This window comes from Scardinius erythrophthalmus, assembly GCF_964197995.2.
Source record: "Scardinius erythrophthalmus genome assembly, chromosome: 20".
In the NCBI taxonomy this organism is placed as follows: domain Eukaryota; kingdom Metazoa; phylum Chordata; class Actinopteri; order Cypriniformes; family Leuciscidae; genus Scardinius; species Scardinius erythrophthalmus.
In genome coordinates this window covers 17,764,078-17,785,995 of record NC_138240.1, presented here as the reverse complement: position 1 = coordinate 17,785,995, position 21,918 = coordinate 17,764,078, and the positions used below count along the sequence as shown (strand labels likewise).

The 21,918-nt window shown below is 35.9% G+C and overlaps 2 protein-coding genes across 6 annotated transcripts; both read right to left on the bottom strand.

The window, feature by feature from the left end:
* Positions 1-237: 237 nt before the first annotated feature.
* Positions 238-20,537, bottom strand: cbwd (COBW domain containing). Of its 5 annotated transcripts, XR_014028958.1 has the most exons (18): positions 19,898-20,045; positions 19,489-19,616; positions 19,193-19,279; positions 18,609-18,705; positions 16,706-16,797; positions 15,122-15,181; positions 14,991-15,028; positions 11,204-11,250; positions 9,436-9,522; positions 7,134-7,178; positions 6,491-6,547; positions 5,737-5,788; positions 4,610-4,678; positions 4,417-4,482; positions 4,167-4,296; positions 3,916-4,026; positions 3,793-3,823; positions 238-1,581 (listed from the first exon to the last, which is right to left on the bottom strand). XR_014028958.1 is itself a non-coding variant. In XM_081349266.1 (17 exons), the coding sequence occupies exons 2-16, from the start codon at positions 19,586-19,588 to the stop codon at positions 3,956-3,958; spliced, it is 1,098 nt and encodes a 365-aa protein (XP_081205392.1). In that variant the 5' UTR covers positions 19,589-19,616; positions 19,898-20,045; the 3' UTR covers positions 239-1,581; positions 3,916-3,955. The 5 variants fall into 5 exon arrangements, 4 of the variants coding, with proteins under 4 accessions (XP_081205392.1, XP_081205393.1, XP_081205390.1 ...); XM_081349266.1 differs by lacking the exon at positions 3,793-3,823 and having other exon boundaries at positions 239-1,581; XM_081349267.1 differs by lacking the exons at positions 238-1,581; positions 3,793-3,823 and adding an exon at positions 2,600-3,419.
* On the bottom strand, positions 245-1,384 carry foxd5 (forkhead box D5; the record flags this gene model as incomplete). Its single annotated transcript, XM_081349268.1, has 1 exon — positions 245-1,384. The coding sequence occupies one exon, from the start codon at positions 1,382-1,384 to the stop codon at positions 422-424; it is 963 nt and encodes a 320-aa protein (XP_081205394.1). The 3' UTR covers positions 245-421.
* Positions 20,538-21,918: the final 1,381 nt, after the last annotated feature.

Genomic DNA, 21,918 nt, shown 5'->3' with positions numbered 1-21,918 from the left:
CATATTATGCACGCTGTAACACGAGTATTGAACGCGCATTCATTCAGTTCTTTAGGCTACATTACCCAACTCAACGTTCACAACTTTTCCCAAAAGCGACAAAAAAAAAAAAAAAAAAAAAAAAAAAGCCATGCAAAGTATTGACTGAGCAAAACTTACTAGGCTATTTCATTTAACACATTTAACTTTGACGAGATCATTGCAACCGAAGAACTACGAATATTGAGAACACAAAATTGAAATGTGACAGTGATGATTTATTTAAACAGGCATTTTAATACATCCACTTTCCAGGACTAGCAAATATATTACCATTTATTTATTTACATTAAAACTATCATATAAGAGCAATGACAAAAATATCTTATGTTACAACTACAAGCCTATTTAAAATGACAAGAGTTCTTTCCCCCCAGACAGTTCAACAGTGAGGATACACCATCCGCAGAGTTTCTGTGAAAGGAACAGTCTTGAGCAGAGGGGTCCTTGGTGGCACAGGTACCAAACTTGGAGTCACACATGATGCTGGCCTGGGAAAAGCATAACTGTAGTCAGGTGTGAGATGACGAGGAGAGTTTTTGTGAGGGAACGCCGTTGATTTAGCCATGATGCTGTCAATGCTGAACGAACACTTCTGGGTCTTGGGCTCGGGCCTTTGCTGGATTTCTGGAGCTTCGTGGACCTTAATATTGAGAGTCTGATACTGGAAATATGGAGGGGGCACCATGATGCCATCCGGCACTGGCAAATATCCAATAGGATTAGCCGGGGCTGGCACCGGCCCAGAAACGCAGTAAGGTCGCCCATATGCTCGATAACTTAACGTTGGGTGGTGGTAGAGCACCAGGTTGTCTTTGGAGAACTCGGGTTGGTTCCTCTTGAATCTTTTTCTTCTGCGCAGAAAGCTGCCGTTGTCAAACATGTCCTCAGACGCAGGGTCCAGGGACCAGTAGTTCCCTTTCCCCGGGTTTCCAGGTTCTCGCGGGATCTTGATGAAGCAGTCGTTGAGTGATAAGTTGTGTCTGATGGAGTTCTGCCACGCTGGGAACTTCTCCTTGTAGTAGGGAAACTTGTTGCTGATGAAGTCGCAGATGCCGCTGAGGGTGAGCTTCTTCATCGGGCTCTGGAGGATGGCCATGGTTATGAGGGCGATGTAGGAATACGGAGGCTTGACGGAGGAGGTTTGCTTTGGAGCGGACGCGGTGGAGAAGCTGCTCTCGCTCTCTCCTGAAGACTCGGACCCTGAGTGATCGGGGTCCCTGCAAGGCATGATGAAATACTCTCGGTCGCTATCACTGTGGTCTCCTCCAACGATGTTTATTTCATCGTCTTCAAACGAGACGGGGGTACACGGCACTTCTTCGTAATCCTGGGTAAGGGTCATTGTTGGAGACCCCAAATGTGCTGGACGCGACTCGTGGTTGGTGAAGGTTGTGGTCGGATTGCAGGACTCAAAGAAATGAGGGCTATTTATGAGAGGCCACACGCATTCTGCCTTTGGTCCGCCGAGGGTCAGACCAATAGGAGTGGAGTGTCACCGCAGGGATTCAGGACAGGCAGGCAGGTGTGGGGGGCTTTGACCTGTTTAAACAATTCGCATATGAGATGTGGATCCTAAACATCCCAGTGGAGCATCTGATTGGCTACAGCAAGAAAAGTGTATAGCCAATATTATTAATTAGCCTACTTTTATAGGAAAACTTTTTTTTATTTCAATACATTTTTATCCTTAATATTAAAATATTTATACTTAAGTATTGAAATATTAAATCGATTAGGCCTATTAAGTGCACTAACAAATAATGGATCTTTAAAACGCATATGCCAACACATATGGAAAGAAACAAACGCTTATAGGCTATTTTTTTTTAAATGTCACGTGTAAAAAAATAAACAATACAAATAGAAAATAACAATTATTTTCAAACATACATGCAATATATATTTTAATATTAGTATAGGCTATTATTTTAATATCCTGTAGGCCTATAGGGTATAATATTTGAGCCTCATTTTCTAGATTTCCTGTTACATGCACAAAATGCTTTTCTTATAGTTATGCCACAATGACTTCGTTTTTAAACTTTAACAGTGCTTAAAACAAAAAAATCCTTATTTTAATGCATTGTCTTAGGCTATATGATAAGATCATTTAAGAACCAAACTGGCATTGCTCTTTACGCCATTTCAAACATCAAACAAAAGTAGCCTATCAACACGAATTGTAATTTAACTAATGAAATATGCTTATTACACAAATCGTGATTTCAACGTTTTTTATCAATTGCGTTTTAAATCTTTTACTACGTCAGCACACGTTATTCGATGTTTCTGGATTCATTTCTTCTCCAATTCAGAAGCAAGTTTGCACAGTGGGAGCTGGGATGTGTGAGGGTGATTTTTCACACCACGCCTAACTACCGGTTTAAAAGACTTATTTTCCCCCGATACCCCCTGGGTTTCGTTTGGTTTGTCACCTCAAGATACCCGCAGGTGGTGACCATGAAAATGGCCATGGCCCGGCTCCCCGCATTGAAAGAAGAATGCCGGTAAACGAGCCTATCAACATCAGAATCAAAAAGGAAACGGCGCAGCTTTAGGCTACAGGCCAGGAGCGAGTTTTATTGGAGGGCATGAATGAGCGCAGCAATCCTCAAAGCAAACCTTCTTGTGCGCGGATATGTGTTAAAACTGTTCACAGTCATCTCAATTGCAAATTAAAGGGTTGGAGCCCACCGTCCACTTCCTCAGCTGTGGATGGCGTGGAAGTGGATGCATGTAAATGTATGAGTACTTGAAAGTTGTGTAAACTAACTTTTACAGCACTCATTGTCATTGATAAGAAATCCAAAGACATATAGTGTTTGTACCGAACATTAAGGTTTCTAATAACACAAAATAATTTATAGTGTGATAAAATGTATTAAATTATTCAGTTTCTAGCACATTACTAAATTATTTTATAATATATAACATATTAGAGCAGCATACATTAGTGAAGCAATAATCAAATTTGCGGCACATTTTGTGAACACTAAAAAAATTGCTTTCTTAAAATTTTAAGTACAATCAACTTGGATGTTTAAGTCATTTCAACTTAAATTACATTAAACCGACTTTAAAAAAATTGTTGAATCTAGTAGAACTTATTTTGATGAGTTAAAGCAATGTAAAAACACATGTCATAACTTATTGATCATATCATTTTTTACAGTGCATGTTTCATCCAAAGCGGCTTACATTCAGTGTATACATTTATAAGCTCATTAAGCTTTCTTTTGCTTAGTTATCATAATGTGTGTTCCACACTCAACAAAAAATAACCTCTGCCAACCAATTTTCCCAATGTTTGTTAAATAGCCATTTTTCGCCTCATCATAGAAAGTGTTAAGTGGGTGCTTATAAAGATGGTTCTCACACTGAAAAAAAGACAAATTTAACACGTTAGAAGAGCAAGCCATGTAACTCAAGACTACATTTATTTTACCGGTTACTGTTATTTTACACTTTACACTGTGAAAAAGCCTACGTAAAATGATTAGTAATTGATCACCCAAATGAATTGTTTAAATAACGTCATACTCTTAAAATAAAGCCAGTTCCAAAATATAACGCATTTGCAGACATGTATTTGGAGAAAAATGATGTAAATGTGACATAAATTACAACGTGTTTAAGACATGTCAGTGAATTTTACTGGTTTGAAGTGTGGCATAGAGATGCTTAAAGGATTTTTAAGTCCATAAGCGTCAGATTTGAACACTTTGAAACATTATGGAGCATGATAAGCACCTATTAAGCTGCTGCAGGATTTGCAAACTCCCTGTGGGTTGCAAACACAAACAGCTGCATTTTTCAGTGATTCCACAGATGTCTTATGAGATAGAGGTTATTAGTGTTGTATGGTTTCTTTACATGGCCTGGTAGACTGTCCACAATTTCAGTCAGACATCATCTACTCCACGTCTTTATTTGACACGGCCGAAATGAACTCTTTCTTCAGGATCTCGCCATCAATATTTCGACCTGAAGAAAAAAAAGGGAGTAAATGTTACATTTTTTATGAAACAATTTTAAAACGTAATAAACTATGAAAATTGTTCAACGGGTAGATTAAGCATTTAGCATTTTACAAAGAGTTCTATACAGGCATAGCATCTTCTCACCTATGAAGACGAGTTGGTTGAGTCTCGGCTCGTGATCTGCCCAGAACTCTGGAGTCTCTTCCAGCTCATAAAGCTCATGGACCCCCTGCAACATCACCTTCTTCTGTTTTTGCTGGATGGAGAAGATCCCCTGCCACAACGAGAACAGATTTGATGAATATTATGGTGCTTGTACATGATATATTGTTGAAAGCAATGCTTATTTGGCATTTGGGTAGCTAACCGAATATACAGATGAGTGTATCCTTACCTTTAACCGGATAACTGTCATTGCCAATCCTGCTTTGTTCTTAAATATCTTCTCCCATAGGAGGTTCTACAGAAAAAAATAATATATTTTTTTATTTCTCTAAAAAAAAAAAAAACATTAAAATTCCAAGACATTTTGTTATGGTGTAAATATTAAATTTTTATTTATATGCTTCCATATGATGTATTTGTACCTGAATGAATATATTTAATAGGTCTTCTGACACACTGCCAGGTACTTCAAATGTTACAGTCAGCATACTCTGAAATAAAGCAAATACGTAACCCAAACATTAAACATTTGTCCCATCACAAACATTTTCAAATGAGTTATGTGAAATTACAAATGTACTGTACACTTTCATTCAAAAGTCTGGAGTGGACACCAGTAAAAACAAATATATTGTGAAATTATATTGTGAAATATTATTACAATTTAAAATAACTGTTTTCTATTTGAATGTATTTTAAAATGTAATTTATTCCTGTGATCATCAAAGCTGAATTTTCAGCATCATTACCTAGTGTTCAGTGTCACATGATCCTTCAGAAATCATTCTAATATGCTGATTTGCTGATTATTATCATCAATGTAAAAACAGTTGTGCTGTGATGCAATTTTTTCCCAGGATTTTTTGATGAATGGAAGGTTTAAAATAACAGCATTTATTTGAAAATAGAAATCTTTTTGTAACATTATGAATGACTTTAGTCACTTTTTAACAATTTAATGCATGCTTGATGAATAAAAGTATTATTATTATTTTTTATTTTTTTTGAACGGTAGAGTAAGATTGCTGCAATTGTGCTATCAAGAGGATTTTATGCCACAAAAGGCAGCAATTTTTATTTTTTTTATTTTAAAAATGGTAATAATTTCTGTTCCTAGTAAAGCCTTAAAATCTTAAACAGCATCAGTACAACACTTGAATGAATTTCCCCTTGGTTTTAAACACTTACACTGCTTTAGCGCCCATTCTGCTGTAGTTCTCTGGGGTGTTACATGGGCCCTTTACAGATACTTAAACCATTGTTTGTCTGTGCTAAAAGTTACACAAAGTTACACTTCCTTTTTTCCTTTGGAATAACAAGAGAAAACAGGGCTCTCATTTACATGAAAAGAGCAGTGAAGTTTGGCTCTGAAGGGGGAGGGTGGGACCGACTGGGTGGATGCGGGAAAGTGACCCGTCCAATGATAAGAGCTCCTATGGAGAGTTTGGTTCATTTAACATTAAACAAAACCTCCATGTAGAAAGAGAAGCTGGATTGTTTTTTTTTTCTATATGCCAATTCAAAATGTCATAAAACAAGTCATCCTCACCTTGTCTAGATGTGGTTGGCTTGTTTTTACCAGCTGCAGCATTTCAGCTAACCTGCAGAACACAAGATTTCAAGACATTTAAATGTGAAACGAGTACATTGATTGATGTCAAATACCTTCAATAAACAACATTCTCTTACATACACAAATGCATCAGACAGATGTACAGTCTTAGCTAAAACCTTTCAAAGGGTTTGACTACACTGACGGGCCAGCCCCTAATCCTGCTGCTGGTGTGATGCGGAGGAGCCTTTGGGTTTAGTAACAGTAAGATTGAGCTTAATGCAGAAAGAAAGAAGAAGAAATCGAGCGGGAGAGCGGGCTCTGACCCCTCGGGGAGGGCAAACGTAGCTCTGTGGATTATTCGTCGGGCTGTGAGTACCACACAGCGGACCAGAGGGGGGTCATCCCAGACAAGCAGCCTGTGCTCAGGGGGGCAAATGGGCCACGGTCGGGGCTGAAAGGCAGTCTGTGTGGAAGTGCTTCTGTACCTTTACTGCAGACACCGGCTATAATCCTCTGCAGCTGGGCAGAGTCATTTACATTTAGTCTGTCTCACTGTAATTACTCTTAAACTGGGTGTTTCATTTTTTGTTTTTGTGTAAGTCATCAAAATTAGCATGAGCTAATGGAGTGTTTGATCTTCGTCGGATGCACAAAATCCTCTGGGAAAAAAATACCAGTGAACAGAATCGCCATAATGCTTTCAGTAAGAATTAAGTACTGTAATTGTTATTCTTCAAAAAACACTTACCTTGTGCCATCTTTGGTATCAAAAGAATGTAAATCTAATACTTGAGACAGATCAACCCTATGAGAAAGGAAAATACACTTAATTCGTATTTATTTATAAATATTTTGTCAGTCTTTTATATCATTAATAGATGAGAAGATAAAGAGTGCATTATCAAGCCTAAAAACTGCTGAAAAACTTTTTTTTTTCTTTGGGCATTTTTTGAAATTGATTGAACATACACTACTGTTCAAGTTTAGGGTCAGTAAGATTTTATTTTAAATTAATTTTATTCAGCAAGGATACAATAAAATGATCAGAAATGACAGTAAACAGCAAATGTTTACACTGTTACAAAAAATACTATTTTACAACATTGATAATAAGACATATTTCCTGAGCACCAAATCAGCATATTAGAATTAATTCTGAAGGACCATGTGACGCTGAAGAGTAATGGTGCTGAAAATCTTTTTACAGTAGTGTACATATAAGATTACAGGTCTTAAAATCTAACTGATTTAAATGTTTTGACAGACATTTGTTGCATGCATGCAGAAAGTTTGAAACAGCTTAAAAACACAGTACAATACATACACCATTTTTATCATGGATCCGAATAAAGTGCGTGTTTTGTGTTGGTGGTTTCTGCATAACGCCTCACCTGGATTTTTGTGTCTCCAAAATCTTTACGAGCCCATTTATTGATCTATAATGAAGAAGACAGAGCACATGTAAAAAAAAAAAACTCAGTAAACAAGTACTAGTATCATTATAACTGGACTTTTTACATTTTCTGAAGCAAATGTAAGAAGAGCAGAGGTCAACATTACAATGCCAAGATGTTATATTATGTTTGGTTGTCAAGGTATTCTGAATGGTTTTTACTTATTTTCATATTCTGGTACATAGATATGAACAGGGTTCCCTCCTAAAAAGCAAGTTTCTGATTTTTTTTTTCCCCATTTGATTGTTCACCATGCAAAAATCATAAGAAAATTGCTTAAAAAGTAATAGTACATTGCAACATTTAATACTTTGAGTAAGAGGGTTCAAATCTTTAAGCAAAAGTGACATGCCTAAGCAAGCACCACTTGTAATTAATAAAAATGTTTTGGTGTCTTCACCACAAAAACATTCATGACATATTAAAGACAGACACCAGAATCAACTGAATAACATACACTGGCGGTCAAAAGTTTGGACAAATTAAGAATTTTAAAATGTTTTTCTGAAGAAGTCTCTTATGCTCACCAAAAATGTATTTATTTGATCAAACAATATTTTTTTAAGTATTATTAAAATGTAATTTATCTATTTTCTGTTTTAATATATTTAATATACAGTATATATAATTTTATAAAATATAAAGTATTCCTCTGATGTCAAAGCTGAATTTTCAGCTTCATTACGGCAGTCTTCAATATCACATGATCCTTCAGAAATCATTCTAATATGCTGATTTGATGCTCATTTTTATCAACACTGAAAACAGTTGTGCTGCTTAATATTTTTGTGGAAACCGTGATACACTACCATTTACAAGTTTGGGGTAAGTAAAACATTTTTACAATTTTTTTTCAACAAAGATGCATTAAATTGATTCAAGTGACAGAAAATACATTTATTTAAAGGGATAGTTCACTTTGAAATTAAATTTTGGTATGTTTTAGCTTACCTCAAGGGCATCCAAGATGTAGGTGTCTTTTTTTCCGCAGTAGTTCCAATTTTGATATTTTTAGGTCAAACCGTTCTTGTCTGACAGTCATATCATGCAGGTCTGTGGTCACCCCCTCAAAGAGCATGCACAGAGTCCAAATTAAAACAATTCCCCATCGTAAGTACACATTGATGGCCTAAGACACGAAACGAGCGGTTTGTGTGAGAAAACGAACAGTATTTATATCGTTTTTACCTCTTATACACAGCCACGTCCAAGTGATCTGAGGGCGCGGGCGCATCCTGCTGTGTGACGTGTACGCAGACTGATGCATAGATATATATACACACATATATATAGATGTCGCATTAAAGACATTCGTTCCAATGAACTGCCGTAGCCAAGGCGACATCTAGTGTATCTATGCACCAGTCTGCGCACACGTCACACACCAGGATGCGCTCGCGCCCTCAGATCACTTGAACATGGCTGTGTTACAAGAGGTAAAAAACAATATAAATACTGTTCGTTTTCTCACACAAACCGCTCGTGTCTTAGGCCATCAATGTGTACTTACGATGGGGAATTGTTTAATTTGGACGATGGGGAATTGTTTTAATTTGGACTCTGTGCATGCTCTTTGAGACAGTGACCATAGACCTGCATGATATGACTGTCAGACAAGAACGGTTTGACGTAAAAATATCAAAATTGAAACTACAGTGGAAAAAAAGACACCTACATCTTGGATGCCCTTGAGGTAAGCTAAAACATACCAAAAATTAATTTCAAAGTGAACTATCCCTTTAAAGATAGTTTTATTTCAAATAATTGCTGTTTAAAAAAAACTTATTACATAAAATGTAATAATGTGATTATATGTGACACTGAAGTCTGGAGTAATGATGCTAAAAATTCAGCTTTAGGAATAAATGGCATTTTACAACATATACAAAATGTAATATTTCAAAATAATTCTGTTTTTACTGCATTTTTGATCAAATAGTTGCAGCCTTTGTGAGCACTAGAGATTTCTTTTGAAAAACATAAAAAAAACTTTAATTATTCCAAACTTTTGACCAGTAGTGTAGAACTAGTACTATACCTTTGACTAAAACTTAATCTTTAAAAACACTGCGCCAAAGACATGTAGCATTTAAAATGATTGATTTTGGTTTTGTCATTTTTTATTAAAAAAAAATTTAATATCGGCCATTTATCGGTAAAAATCATTATCAGCCAGAATTTTATAATCAGTACATCCCTAATAAGAACCTATAGGAATATAAAGGTTGACAGTTCTCACCTCACTGTATCTCTGAGCTGCAGCAGCTCAGTCGCATTCACTAGATCGGTCTTATTGATGATGGTCAGATCAGCAAGAGCTATCTGCCTAAAAAAAGAAAGCAGAATTCAGCACCATTCACAATCACCTGATAAATGCTGCCCATCTTTCCTAAATGTGCATGCGACAAAGGCAGACGACACCTCAGAGGGTCGCATATGGATTATTCGTCATAAAAAGCAAATTGCTTCTATGTGCATCTACAGTTGCTGTACGCAAGTATGTGTGATTACAGTCGTATAACACATCAATAGAACAATACAGTACGAGAACACCTCGTCCCATTCTTTCTCTTTTGTCACTCTCTTTATTGCTCGTGTTCAATGTCCCACTCTCCCTTTGTATCTAAATGTGTGTGTGTAAGTGTGCAAACAGTCTTTGTTGTGTTTCATCCATCCCCCTGCCTGTTGCTGAGTCGTGTGTGGGTGGCATGGTTCGTGCCATACTCAAAAGGCGCCACCATTTTGCGTGGTAGGAAAACATAAACAGAGAGCAGAAGCGTTTTTTATGGCCTCTGACACTTGTGAGCATTCCGACATGCCTCCGAACCCCAACAAAAACACCCCGACCGCAGCAGGTGAGGTGGAGGGAGCTGGGCTGGAATCGGATATGTTTTTGCACAAACATTAGCACCAGCTGTAATGTTTAATAGAGATAACAGTCACAAATAGTATTTTGAAAGACCACACAAGAGGTGCTCATAAAAATCTGGGTGTGATGGGGGGAAAAATGGCCTCTGGATTCTTATAGAACTGTATGATGCATAATGAGTTATTTATTGTAATGATGAAGACTTTAAACTTTTTCCGTCGAACATCATATTTATACTGTATATCTTCCTGAGACCCAGAAACAAAGTTTTTGTGACTTTAGATTTTTTAATGTCATTACATTGTTTGGATAATAAGAAATCTTTTTGAAAATAAATCAATTAATATTTTATGTTAGTATGTCCTCACCAGGACTCAGTTATTAAGAAAATGAAGACACTTTAGGCAAAAACAATATTGTTTTTCCATTAGCCAATCAATTTTTAAGGCTATTTTTTAACCAAAATTTGTATGAAGACAATTATCAACTATGTTATGAAAGATATAACAGAATGATTTGTTAGTTTATACAATATAAGTGTAAACGTGGACAAATACACTATACAATGTATATGTACGTCTAATTTGCATATTAATGTGCTCTTGTGGCAACATGCAATGAAAAAAGAAGTGTAATAATGGGCGTAATACATTTTTCATAAGAATATCTCATATTTCATAGGAATGTTGATATATATTTTCTTTCCCTATTCATTTGTTGTGTCTCCCCAGAATGCCTGATAAACATGATCTAAGTCCTCTACAGTGTATGAAATCAATGCCCTGTTTCGTAACAGAAAGCCATATTTTAATTTGAAACCCCATGATGTTTTCCCAAGATGTTCATTTATAACAAACAATCTGAAAATTAGCCAGATTTAAATGATAATTACAAAATGATATCATATTTGCACAAGAGTGCTAGATTCAGACATTCAGTCAATGTCAGTCATTTTTAAAGACCAAGGAGGAGGAGTGGTCATGGTCAGACCTCCAAACATTTGGTATCTCCGCAAAGCCCTGAATGTGCTCTTTAAACCTGTGACATGTATGGTCTCAGAGAAATTCACTAAAATATTACGTCCAAAAGTCTCTGGCTGGGTCTCAGGAGGATATTAATGAATCAAATATGGTTTTACCTGGCAGCTTCATTGATAAGACCCTCTGGCTTTTCTTCTGTTAGATGCTAGAAGACAAATAGAAAATGACAGAATGATTACATAACACATACAAAACAACTGTTACAACAACAAACCTTCATAAATCATAGTTTTTTGTCGTATAAATTCATTTTTTATTTTGATTTTATTTCAGTGATGCACAATTATTTCAGTGATTAGCACCTTATTGGTTCTCAGCTGAATATCATTTTTTCAATTATTTAATAACATTCTAAAATGTGATGTTTATCAAATTTTACAATGAATATCCCTTTTTCATAGTGCACATTATAATGTTGTGATGTCTAAATAAATTCACTTGTAAATTTTAAAATAGTATGCAATTATAATATCACAAATGTATCTTCAAATAAAGCTTGATGAATTCTTATGGACTGATTAAGACCTCTTTAACCAAGGTAAAATTGCATTGAGTGGCTTATTGCTTTTAGAAGGTAAATTATATGCCAATGTGCAATAAACAGTTAATCTTCTAGATAATATTAATCAAAACAAATAATTCTTAATAGTTAAAAAAATTTCAGTAGTGTAATCTGTTTATAGTTGTCGAGCAACACAAGTTGATGCATATAATATTCAAGTGATGATATGCAGTCACAGGTGTGTGTAATATTGGCTTTTTTTTAATAGCAGCTTGAATGCAACTCGTGCAATCAGAACTCAGAGATGGAATTATATCATTTATAATATCTAATAGAATGATAAGAACATTTAATGTCTCATAAGGTCCTGTAGGCTCAACACTTCTGTTCTGTACAGCTTCCTATCTGACAATATGTCTTTAACATCCGAGCAGATGAGCAAACTGACAAGTTTGCGATTACAAGATGCAAACTCACTAAAAGAAATCCAATTTCCAGGATATTATAACTTCTGAACAGTTTGCTTATTGAAAACAATCCTATTTATGTCATTCTGCGTGCTGCCAGTCGTCTCTGCTGACTGGAAGGAGGGATGTCTCAATGTCTGTGTTCAATATGTAATAACATTGAGCTCTGGGAGCGAGACAAGCCTCATCATCTGTCTGCACGATTTTCAAACCGACTGGCAGAGATCAATGAAAACAAGGGCACTTGATTGGGCATGTCTCTGCAAGTCAAACCCTGAGAGAAGACACCTCACCTGAGCCCCCCAAACCCTAAAGTATCTCTTATATGGATGAATATATCAAGTGACAATGAAAGAGCAGGACAAAGGGTGACAGGCCCATTAGAGTGATTTGCCCTGATATCCATTATTTCCTCGGTTTCTATCAAGCCCTCCCGTCTTCACCTCAACAGGCGCTCACAGAACCCCAGAGGGCCGCAGTGTCGAGAGGTGCCACCTCTGCAATAAAAAGACTGACTTGCCAAGACTGACACCACTAAATGACAGCCTATTACCCAGGTGTCAGTACCACTGTCCTGCTCCCGGCCTGAAGTGTGAAGAGGAACGGCAAGGGGGGAGATTTTGTCAGTGGGATACGATACTTAAAGATTAAATTTAAAATAAATGTTTTTTTTCTGGAAACATAATGCCTTCCAGTAACAAACTATTTGAAGCAAAGAGAAAAACTCTGTATAAATGTATTACACAATGCTTACAAGGCCAGCTTTGATATATATGTATATACACACTATGTGTGTGTGTGTGTGTGTGTGTGTGTGTGTGTGTGTGTGTGTGTGTGTGTGTGTGTGTGTGTGTGTGTGCACAAAAAAACGATAAACAAATGCAAAGTTGAGCTCATAAAAAGCAACTAATTAAAAAAATAAAAAAGTATCAAACTTTTTAATATTTAATATATCAAACCTTTTAAAGTGACTTCTTAACTGGATCATTTAATGTCTCTTGTATCTTTTTTATTTTTTTTTTAAACTTTATCCTTTATTTTTTCAAACATTGTAGTGCCGATTCTTAAAATGTGTACTTTTGTGTTTATTACATTTACATTAAATATAATTAAAATATAAAATAAAATTAAAAGGTTTTTATCTTTCTTAAAATGTATCCATTTTTTATTTACCAATTTTTTTGTTTACACTGATTTTACTTGATGCATTTTTATTTATTTATTTAAGTTTTAGTGTTTTCTAATTTATTTAGGCAAAATAGGATAGAATTGTTATATCAGAAATGTATCGGTTATCGCCCATAACCAAACAAAACGAACAAATAATATAAATTTTTGCTAGAACTGTAATAATGGTACATCCCTATATATACATAATACATAAAACATAAAAGGCTTGTTATGTCTTCGATTAAAACAAAGATTGATGACTGATTAAGACCTCTTTAACCAAGGTAAAATTGTATTGAATGGCTTATTGCTTTTTTTTAGAATGTAAAATATATGTTATGCCAATTTGCCAAAGTGCAATAAATAGTTAACTTTATAGATAATATTAATCAGAACAAATAATTCTAAAAGGGTTATTTCACCCAAAAACTGTCATTAATTACTCTCCATCATGTCGTTCCAAACCCATAAGACTTTCATTCCTCTTCTGAACACAAATGAAGATATTTTGGATGAAATCTGAGAGCTTTCTGTCCCTCCATTGACAGCTACACATCTACCACTTTGACGTTTCAAAGTTCATAAAGAGATCGTAAAACTAATCCATATGAATTGAATGGTTTAAATGGTCTAAATTTTCTGAAGAGACTCAATCGCTTTATATGATGAACAAATCAAATTTAGGCTTTAGGCTCAAATGTATTCACATATAAACATTGATCAGCGAACATAAAAAACGCTCAAACAAATCTGCTTGATATATGAGAACAAACCTCATTGGTTCCTGCTGAAGCTCAATAGTGCTGCATAACATGAGAATGAACCTGATTGGTTCTTGCAGAAGCTAAAACATGCTGCGTAACACGAGAATGAACCTCATTGGTTCTTGCAGAAGCTAAAACATGCTGCGTAACACGAGAATGAACCTCATTGGTTCTCGCATTTCAAGCAAGCCTGATTGAACTTCCGTTTACCACAAATGATGTTTGCATTGATGAATGTTTATATGTGAATAAAACCCTAAATTCAATCTGTTCATCATCTAAAGCGATCGTGTCTCTTCAGAAAATATAGACTAAACCTCATATGGATTCGTTTTATGATCTCTTTATGAACTTTTTGAAGCATCAAAGTGGAAGTTGCGTAGACTGTCAATAGAGGGACACAAATTGCTCAGATTTCATTAAAGCTGCAGTCCGTAACTTTTGGCGCTCTAGCAGTTAATAAACATAACTTCATGCGTCTTACAGAAGAACATTGTAGCCGGAGCTACATCTCTCTGTTTCTGTCTATGTCGAGTCACGCAGGTACTGGGCTACTCCGCAGTGGTATGACCCGAACCAGTCTAAAATAGTCCGAATATAAACACTTATTATAGGTGTACTGCAGTAATCCAGGATAAGACAAAAACATGGTTAGGAAAATTGATTCATGATGTACTTGCTTATTATATAATTTTTGTAAATACTGAACACAAATAAAGTTACGGACCTTTAAAACAGCTTTAAAAATATCTTAATTTGTGTTCCGAAGATAAACGAAAGTCTTACGGGCTTGGAATGACATGAGGGTGAGTAAATGATGATAGGATTTTTGGGTGAACAAACACTTTAATAGGTAAAATAGTTCACTAGTGTTGGCTGTTTATGGTTGCCAACAACACAAGTTGCATAGAATTCAAGTGTGCATCAATTCAATCTGTGTATTGCTAAGAATAATACAAGCGTGTGTGGATCAGCAACTTACCTGCATTGCATATTTAGCATCTATAACCGTTACAATGCCTATGTGGGAGATGAGGAAACTGCATTATATTGACAGGCACATCATTAATGACTTCATCTGAGGCAACATTTATTAGTTAGTTAGTTATTTACCATCCAGGTAGACATCACTCCCTAATTCTGCATCAACCCAGAACATGGAAGCAACTGCTCCTGGTTTGGAAAACATAAATAAATAAATTAACATTTATATAAATCACATTAATAAACATTTTTAATATATAATAAAAAAAAATAGTTATAATTATTTTACAATTCCCTGTAAATATACAGTGGGAAATCACATAATTCTACTTAACTTTTTTAAATAAAATTATGCAAAATATAGTTTCATGACACTCACCTTTGAAAGGTGTGGCAAAAAATGAATTGGGTTATATACTATGCTTTATTTTAGCATAGGTTTTGCAGTGTTCATCAAGTTATTGAACACATTTTGCCTTAAAACTCACAACTCATAGGGGTTTAGGGTGTAGGTATGTGCTTTAAAATGCATAACTAAATTTTATGGATGGCTTCAAAAATTTTAACTACAAGGTAAATTTTGTTTGTTTCCATGTTTTCCAACTTTTCCTGTAAAAGTTATTTCACAGTTTCATGTTACAATTTGAGGCCATCTTGTTCACATAATGGAGTTTTGTCAAACTGTCAAGGTAGAATAAGAAAGCTCTATAAATATTTGATAGAAGTATAATGAAGGCAATGTTCTTGAAAGACACCAGGAACATCAACCATTCAGCCCACAAGCATCTTCTGACGAAGGGGAGGGGCTTATCCCCCTGAGGCCCCCAGGAGTGACAGGCCTGTCTCAGCCAATGACAGTGCAGAGCAGTGAAGAGGGGCTTGTGTCTGAGCTCTGAGGGTCCTGCACGCCACTGGCCCTTGACATCTATCACTCATGTACACAGTCTGGCTACAGAGATGCTGACCCTTCCTGCCTTTCCATTGATCTCAGTTTCACTCTTAATTACGTTATAGTGCTTTTTGCTATGTATGAGAAAAATCCCTATACACAAAGATGTCTAAATTGTCTTGCAAAGTAAAAGTTACATTTAAAAGCTAAATGCTAGTGAGGACTTAAGGCCCGTTCACACCAAGGACGATAACTATAAAGATAACGATAAAGATATAATTCTAAAAATCGTTCTCCATATTAAAGAATAACAGAGTTCACACCACAACTATAACGATAAAGATATGAGGAACGATATCGTTGGGATCACTTTCAGAACGATTTTTTTTTCAGCTGTCAAACGATAAAACACTGGCAGTCAATCAGAATCCATTCTAATTTAAAGGTCTCGCGCATTTAAAATGGGGCGCGCGCGCGCGTGCTTAGAATAAAAAGACCGTTATCGTTCGTTGGTGTGGACGCATATATAGTTATCTTTGTCGTTATCTTTATAGTTATCGTGCTTGGTGTGAACGGGCCTTAAGACCAGGTAGATTGCGTCTATTGAGGAATTAACAATTAACAATTAAATTAATTCTAAGCTGTAAAATATTGCATAATCTAAACATCTGTGTAAACAAACAGGGATGTAACATATATAAATCTCCCATACAAAAGATAACAGATAACAACATTTGAGCAAGCTGGCCAATGGATGCATTAGTTATCATAACAAGGAGATTTGTTATGTTACAAATCAGTGTCTGCTGGTACACATAAAATACCTGGATCTGCCAAACCGGTGGTCTCTAGAAGGATGTAGTCAAACTTTCCTTTCTTCTCCATTAGATTTTCAATAGCTTTTAAACCATTGTCTCTGTAAAAGAAAGGGTTGATAATGTATTATCTGACATAATTTAATGCAATTGTACACTATGGTTCAAAAGTTTGTAAATAGTAAATTAAAATTTGTTTTTAAAATTAAAAACTGTTTTCTATTTTAATATACTGTAAAATATTTCAGTGTCACATGACCCCAAACTTCTGAACATTAGTGTATGTGTTCATTATTATCCATTACACAACTGTAGTTATATAATGTTTTCAACCAGTTTTATGTTTGAATTCTGGGTATGATTTTTATGTTGCAGGTCAAATTGACCCAAATTGGATTAAATACAATTCCTGGAGAAAAAAAAATCACATTATGAAAAAGTAAAAAAATTAGGTAAAAAGAGTAAACATTTAATATTAATACTTCTCACACACTACAACAAAAAATAAGCAACAAATTATTTTAAAATTGTAAAAAGCTACAGGTCATATTTTTTAACCATTTGTTTAAAAAATATGAATATTAGAAACAGTATTGAAATTTTATTATTTAAATTTTTATTTGAAATGTTTTTGTTTTATTTTTGTGTGCTTTCCTGAAGCTCAAACAGTAGAGAACGGCGCTAGCAACGCCAAAATCATGCGTTTGATTCCCAGCGATATTAACATTCTTCGATATTAACTGATAAAAATGTACGCCGTCAACGCAGTGTACATTTCTTTGGATAATGTAATTTTAAATAACCTAAGAGGGTAGTTCAGAAACCCTTTTTTTTTTATATATATATTTGGTCTGTGACCTGCGAACATCAAAATCGTCAAAAATGTTGTACCCTCATTTCACAACACCCAAAGTGTCAAAACTTTGCAGGCATGTTCATGACCCTAAATGAGAAATTGTCACAAAATAAAAAAAATCCTAGGTTAACCTAGCCTAGAAATCTAGACGCACCCTAGCGGCAGCAAAATGTATTTCGCAGCCAGGTGGGTCTAGCAACTCTCAATAAACCTTCTCGCTGCAAAAACCCAGATTGGGTCAGGCCAATCACGTTGTGTATAGAGTAGGCGGGGGCGGGCTTAACATATGACGACAGAGTTGCGACGGTTACCTGGCTGCTGCTACTTGAAAACAAAGAATGGCAGCTGCTGATGGAGAACAACGGTCTTTCGAATCGGCTTTGGCCGCGACTCTGGAGGACTTGGAGTTAAGTTTTTCTTTGAGAAAAGAGCAAAGAACGGCACTTAAGTCATTCTTAAAAAAAGGAAGATGTGTTCGTCGTTTTGCCGGCCAGATATGGCAAAAGTTGAATCTATCAACTAGCTCCGCTGTTGGGAAAATGCTCTGGTTGGTTGAAGCGCTGTCCTATTGCGTGCAGAGGGAATTTGAAAGACAGCCGTTTATCCCGCCCCTCGGATTGAGCCGTGACTATGGTGAGTTTCCAGACCTAACATCTTGATGTAGGTCTGGCTTGCCAGGCTAAGGTTAACCAGTATTTCTTTTTAAACTCAATTTTGAACGAATCAAACAAACAAACTGAAGAGTTTCAAAAGTACAACAGTTCTTTAGTCACTGGAATGTAATAGGCAAGCAGAAATAGTGGGTTTCCAGTTAATCCATCTTAAAATCCAACAATAGTTGTGTGGCCCAGATGGAACAATATTTATTCTTCACACAACTACAGGAAACACACACACACACACACACACACACACACACACACACACACACACACACACACACACACACACACACACACACACACACACACACACACACACACACACACACACACACACACAACATTCACCCATATACTTTATAGACAATTCGTCCCAGTATTTGAAAGGGCGTACTTTACAGAGCAGCACAGGCAGCCGTTCCTCAGCTCCAACCACTCCTCATAGAGCTCTCCTGCTTGACTCACAGCTAGAGACTTCTCCAGAGCACTGCCTGCAGGACAACACAGCACAGAGTCAAGCTTATGTGCAAAGCAGACCCACATTACAATAATCTGTGCACTTTTGATGCATGTTCATGAATATTACCATCATGAAATTATGGTAAAATATGTATTGTATGTGTATGTAATATTATATGTAATGTAATAGTATTTTTTTCCTACTATGGAAGTCAATTGCTACTGTCAAATGTTTGGTTACCAACATTCTTTAAATGATCTTCTTTCGTTCTCAACAGAAGAGAGAAACCCATAAAGGTTTGGAACAACATGAGGGTGAGTAAATGATGACAAAATGATCATTTTTGGGTTAAGGTCCTACTATACTGCGCTGTTTGAGGAAATAGGGAATGAATTTGTTGCCCTCTTCTGGTCATGACAGTGAAAAATCCAGAGGGACTGGATTTAAAAAAATCTAGGCATAAGAACAACGCTGGAGGTCTTTTGATCGCTTATTTCTTTGCTCATTTTATAACTTACCTTCACCAAATTCATTAAGTATGACAGCTATTCGTTTATTATGTTGTTCTGTTAATATGTAGTTCAAAAGTGTCGTCTTTCCAGCACCTGTATATGGAAAAGAGAGAAATAAAGTTAAACCACTTGGAGTAAAATTGTAGTTTCTTCTGCAAACTAGGATATAATAACCTGTATTTGCATATTATTGTGCATTTTTACTTTAATACTATAGATGAATCATATTTTTAAGTAAAGAAATTAAATAAAAAAGGTTTGGTATGCTTTATCAATGCACTTTGGACTGCTTAAAAGCTGACCCAAGTATCCAGTGATGATGGTAACAGGTATCTGAGCTGTGGGTCCAGTGGGCTTCTCCTTGATGGGAACTAACTCCGGACATTCATCCTCTTCTTCCATTACTGAGATCTTTTAAAATAATGAAAATCTAGAAACACAAATTGGAGTTCAGATTAAATGAGGGTTGTATATTATATAAATGCATATGACACGACATTCATTCTTCAGTGATAAGATTACTCAGGGTAGGACGAATATAAATCGGACATATTTTATATTTCACCATGTTTGACAGATCAGAACGTTGATTTTAGAGACACATGTGCTGTCATTTTCGCTGTCAATACAGAGCGGTTTGGCACTACTCTGCAAGCGCCATGTAACGTTATTCATTTCGAAGCTTAAACACACAAATTAAAGACAACTTACAATTTACGAAATACGAGCTCTTAGTGAAGTATTCCTTTAAACCGTGACTTGCGGAGTGATATCTGTCGTCCAGTTTGTAATAAAACCCGCAATATTTCGCTAAGGGGTATATGCTGGTGTGTCTGTAATCACGGTCCGACCTGCGCATTGACTTGCAGTGAGAGTTCCTGTTTAAAAACGCATTGCATTTTTATTTTTTATTTTTTAGCATTGTTCAGCATTAGGTTTAGCATAACAAGTGACTAAATAGAAGGGTCGCAAAAACAAACAAACGAACAAATAAATAAATAAATCAAAATTGTCTTTGAGAAATCAACTTGAGGTCTTTTAACTTCATATACAAACAATTCAATAAAATAAACCATAAAGTTAATTATGGTGAAAATTAACAACAAATGTGTGCATTGGTTTATAATGCCTAAAGATCAGACCAGCTGATAGCAAACTAGCCATGATGCACCTAACTCTTCACTCAAAATAGTTACAGCATTTTCCTTGAATTTTATGAAAATAAGTTGATCATGCTATATCAAATCTGGCTTTTAAACCCAAATTTTAGTAACAGGGTTGCAAAAATTGTCTATTTTTGCTTGGCAGTTAAAGGATTGGTTCACTTCAGAATTAAAAATTCCTGATATGCAAATGTATGCAAAACAAACAGCTGTGGAATGCTACACTACCAGAGATCGTCGGCTTTGATTCATACGTCAGATTTTTTTCAGAAAGCACACTGTGTTTCCATTGTTAATTTCTACTGAAAGCTGACTGTGGGGACATGACTCCACTGACAGGCGACGCAACACGGGCCATGTCGTTGGTTAAAATTGCAAATTTCTCTGGATTTAAACAATGTGGAAAACATTTGGTGGAATAATGTAAGTACACAAGTCAACAAAATATAGGCCTATAACATCGTTTTAGTGTTTTGTGTGTGTGTGTGTGTGTGTGTGCGTGTGTGTGTGTGTGCGTGTGTGTGTGTGTGTGTGTGGATATTTTAATGCAGTGTTTCCCAGTTGTGCCGCGGCACACTGGAGTGCCGTCTGAAGAAAGCAGGGGTGTTGTGTAAAAACTCCATCAAACATTTGAAAATTGTTTCTACCGAAAGCTGATTCCCAGCAAACACAGAACGTTCCCCTAACGTTCCCGTTTGGTTCCCATTTGGTTATTTTTTTGGGAACCAAACAAGAACGTTCTGGGAACGTTCCCTGTAGGTTATTTTTAGGATCTTTGTTTATAACATTAAGGGAACGTTCCCAGAACGTTCCCTGTAGGTTATTTTTAGGTTTAAATTTATAACCTAAAGAGAACGTTCTGGGAACATTCCCTTTAGGTTATTTTTTGGATATATTTTTATAACTTTAAGGGAACGTTCCCAGAACGTTCCCTGTAGGTTAGTTTTAGGTTTAAATTTATAACCTAAAGAGAACGTTCTGGGAACATTCCCTGTAGGTTATTTTTAGGATCTATTTTTATAACTTTAAGGGAACGTTCCCAGAACGTTCCCTGTAGGTTATTTTTAGGTTTAAATTTATAACCTAAAGAGAACGTTCTGGGAACGTTCCCTGCAGGTTGTTATTTAATAACCTAAAGAGAACCTTCCCAGAACGTTCCCTGCAGGTTATTTTTAGGTTTAATTTTTAGAACCTAAAGAGAACCTTCCCAGAACGTTTCCTTGCAGGTTTTAGGTTTTATTTGTATAACCTAAAGAGAACGTTCTGGGAACGTTCTCTGCAGGTTATTATTTTAATATCACTTAGCCTACTATTAACAGGCAGATTACCAACTGACAACGTCGTCAGTACGGTCCCCTAAGGTTATAAGATAACCAACAACGTTCAGATCTATTCGCAATAACTTTTTATTAATGATATTTTAAATTATGTTATATTTTAATTCTATATGTTTATTTAAATGCTGCATGACTTTGAAGTGTTTTAATGCGCATGCGCGTGATCAAACACTGGAGCACGTGCGCTGCTCGAGAGCAGATGGAAACGTCATCGACAACTGACAAACAACAA

Excerpts from the sequence above, each read along its gene's own strand:
- cbwd (XM_081349264.1), bottom strand. The coding sequence starts at position 19,588 with ATGGAAGAAGAGGATGAATGTCCGGAGTTAGTTCCCATCAAGGAGAAG. Across the intron at positions 4,483-4,609 it reads TATTAAATATATTCATTCAG|AACCTCCTATGGGAGAAGAT; the intron begins GTACAAATACAT and ends TTTTTTCTGTAG. Across the intron at positions 4,297-4,416 it reads TGACAGTTATCCGGTTAAAG|GGGATCTTCTCCATCCAGCA; the intron begins GTAAGGATACAC and ends TCGTTGTGGCAG.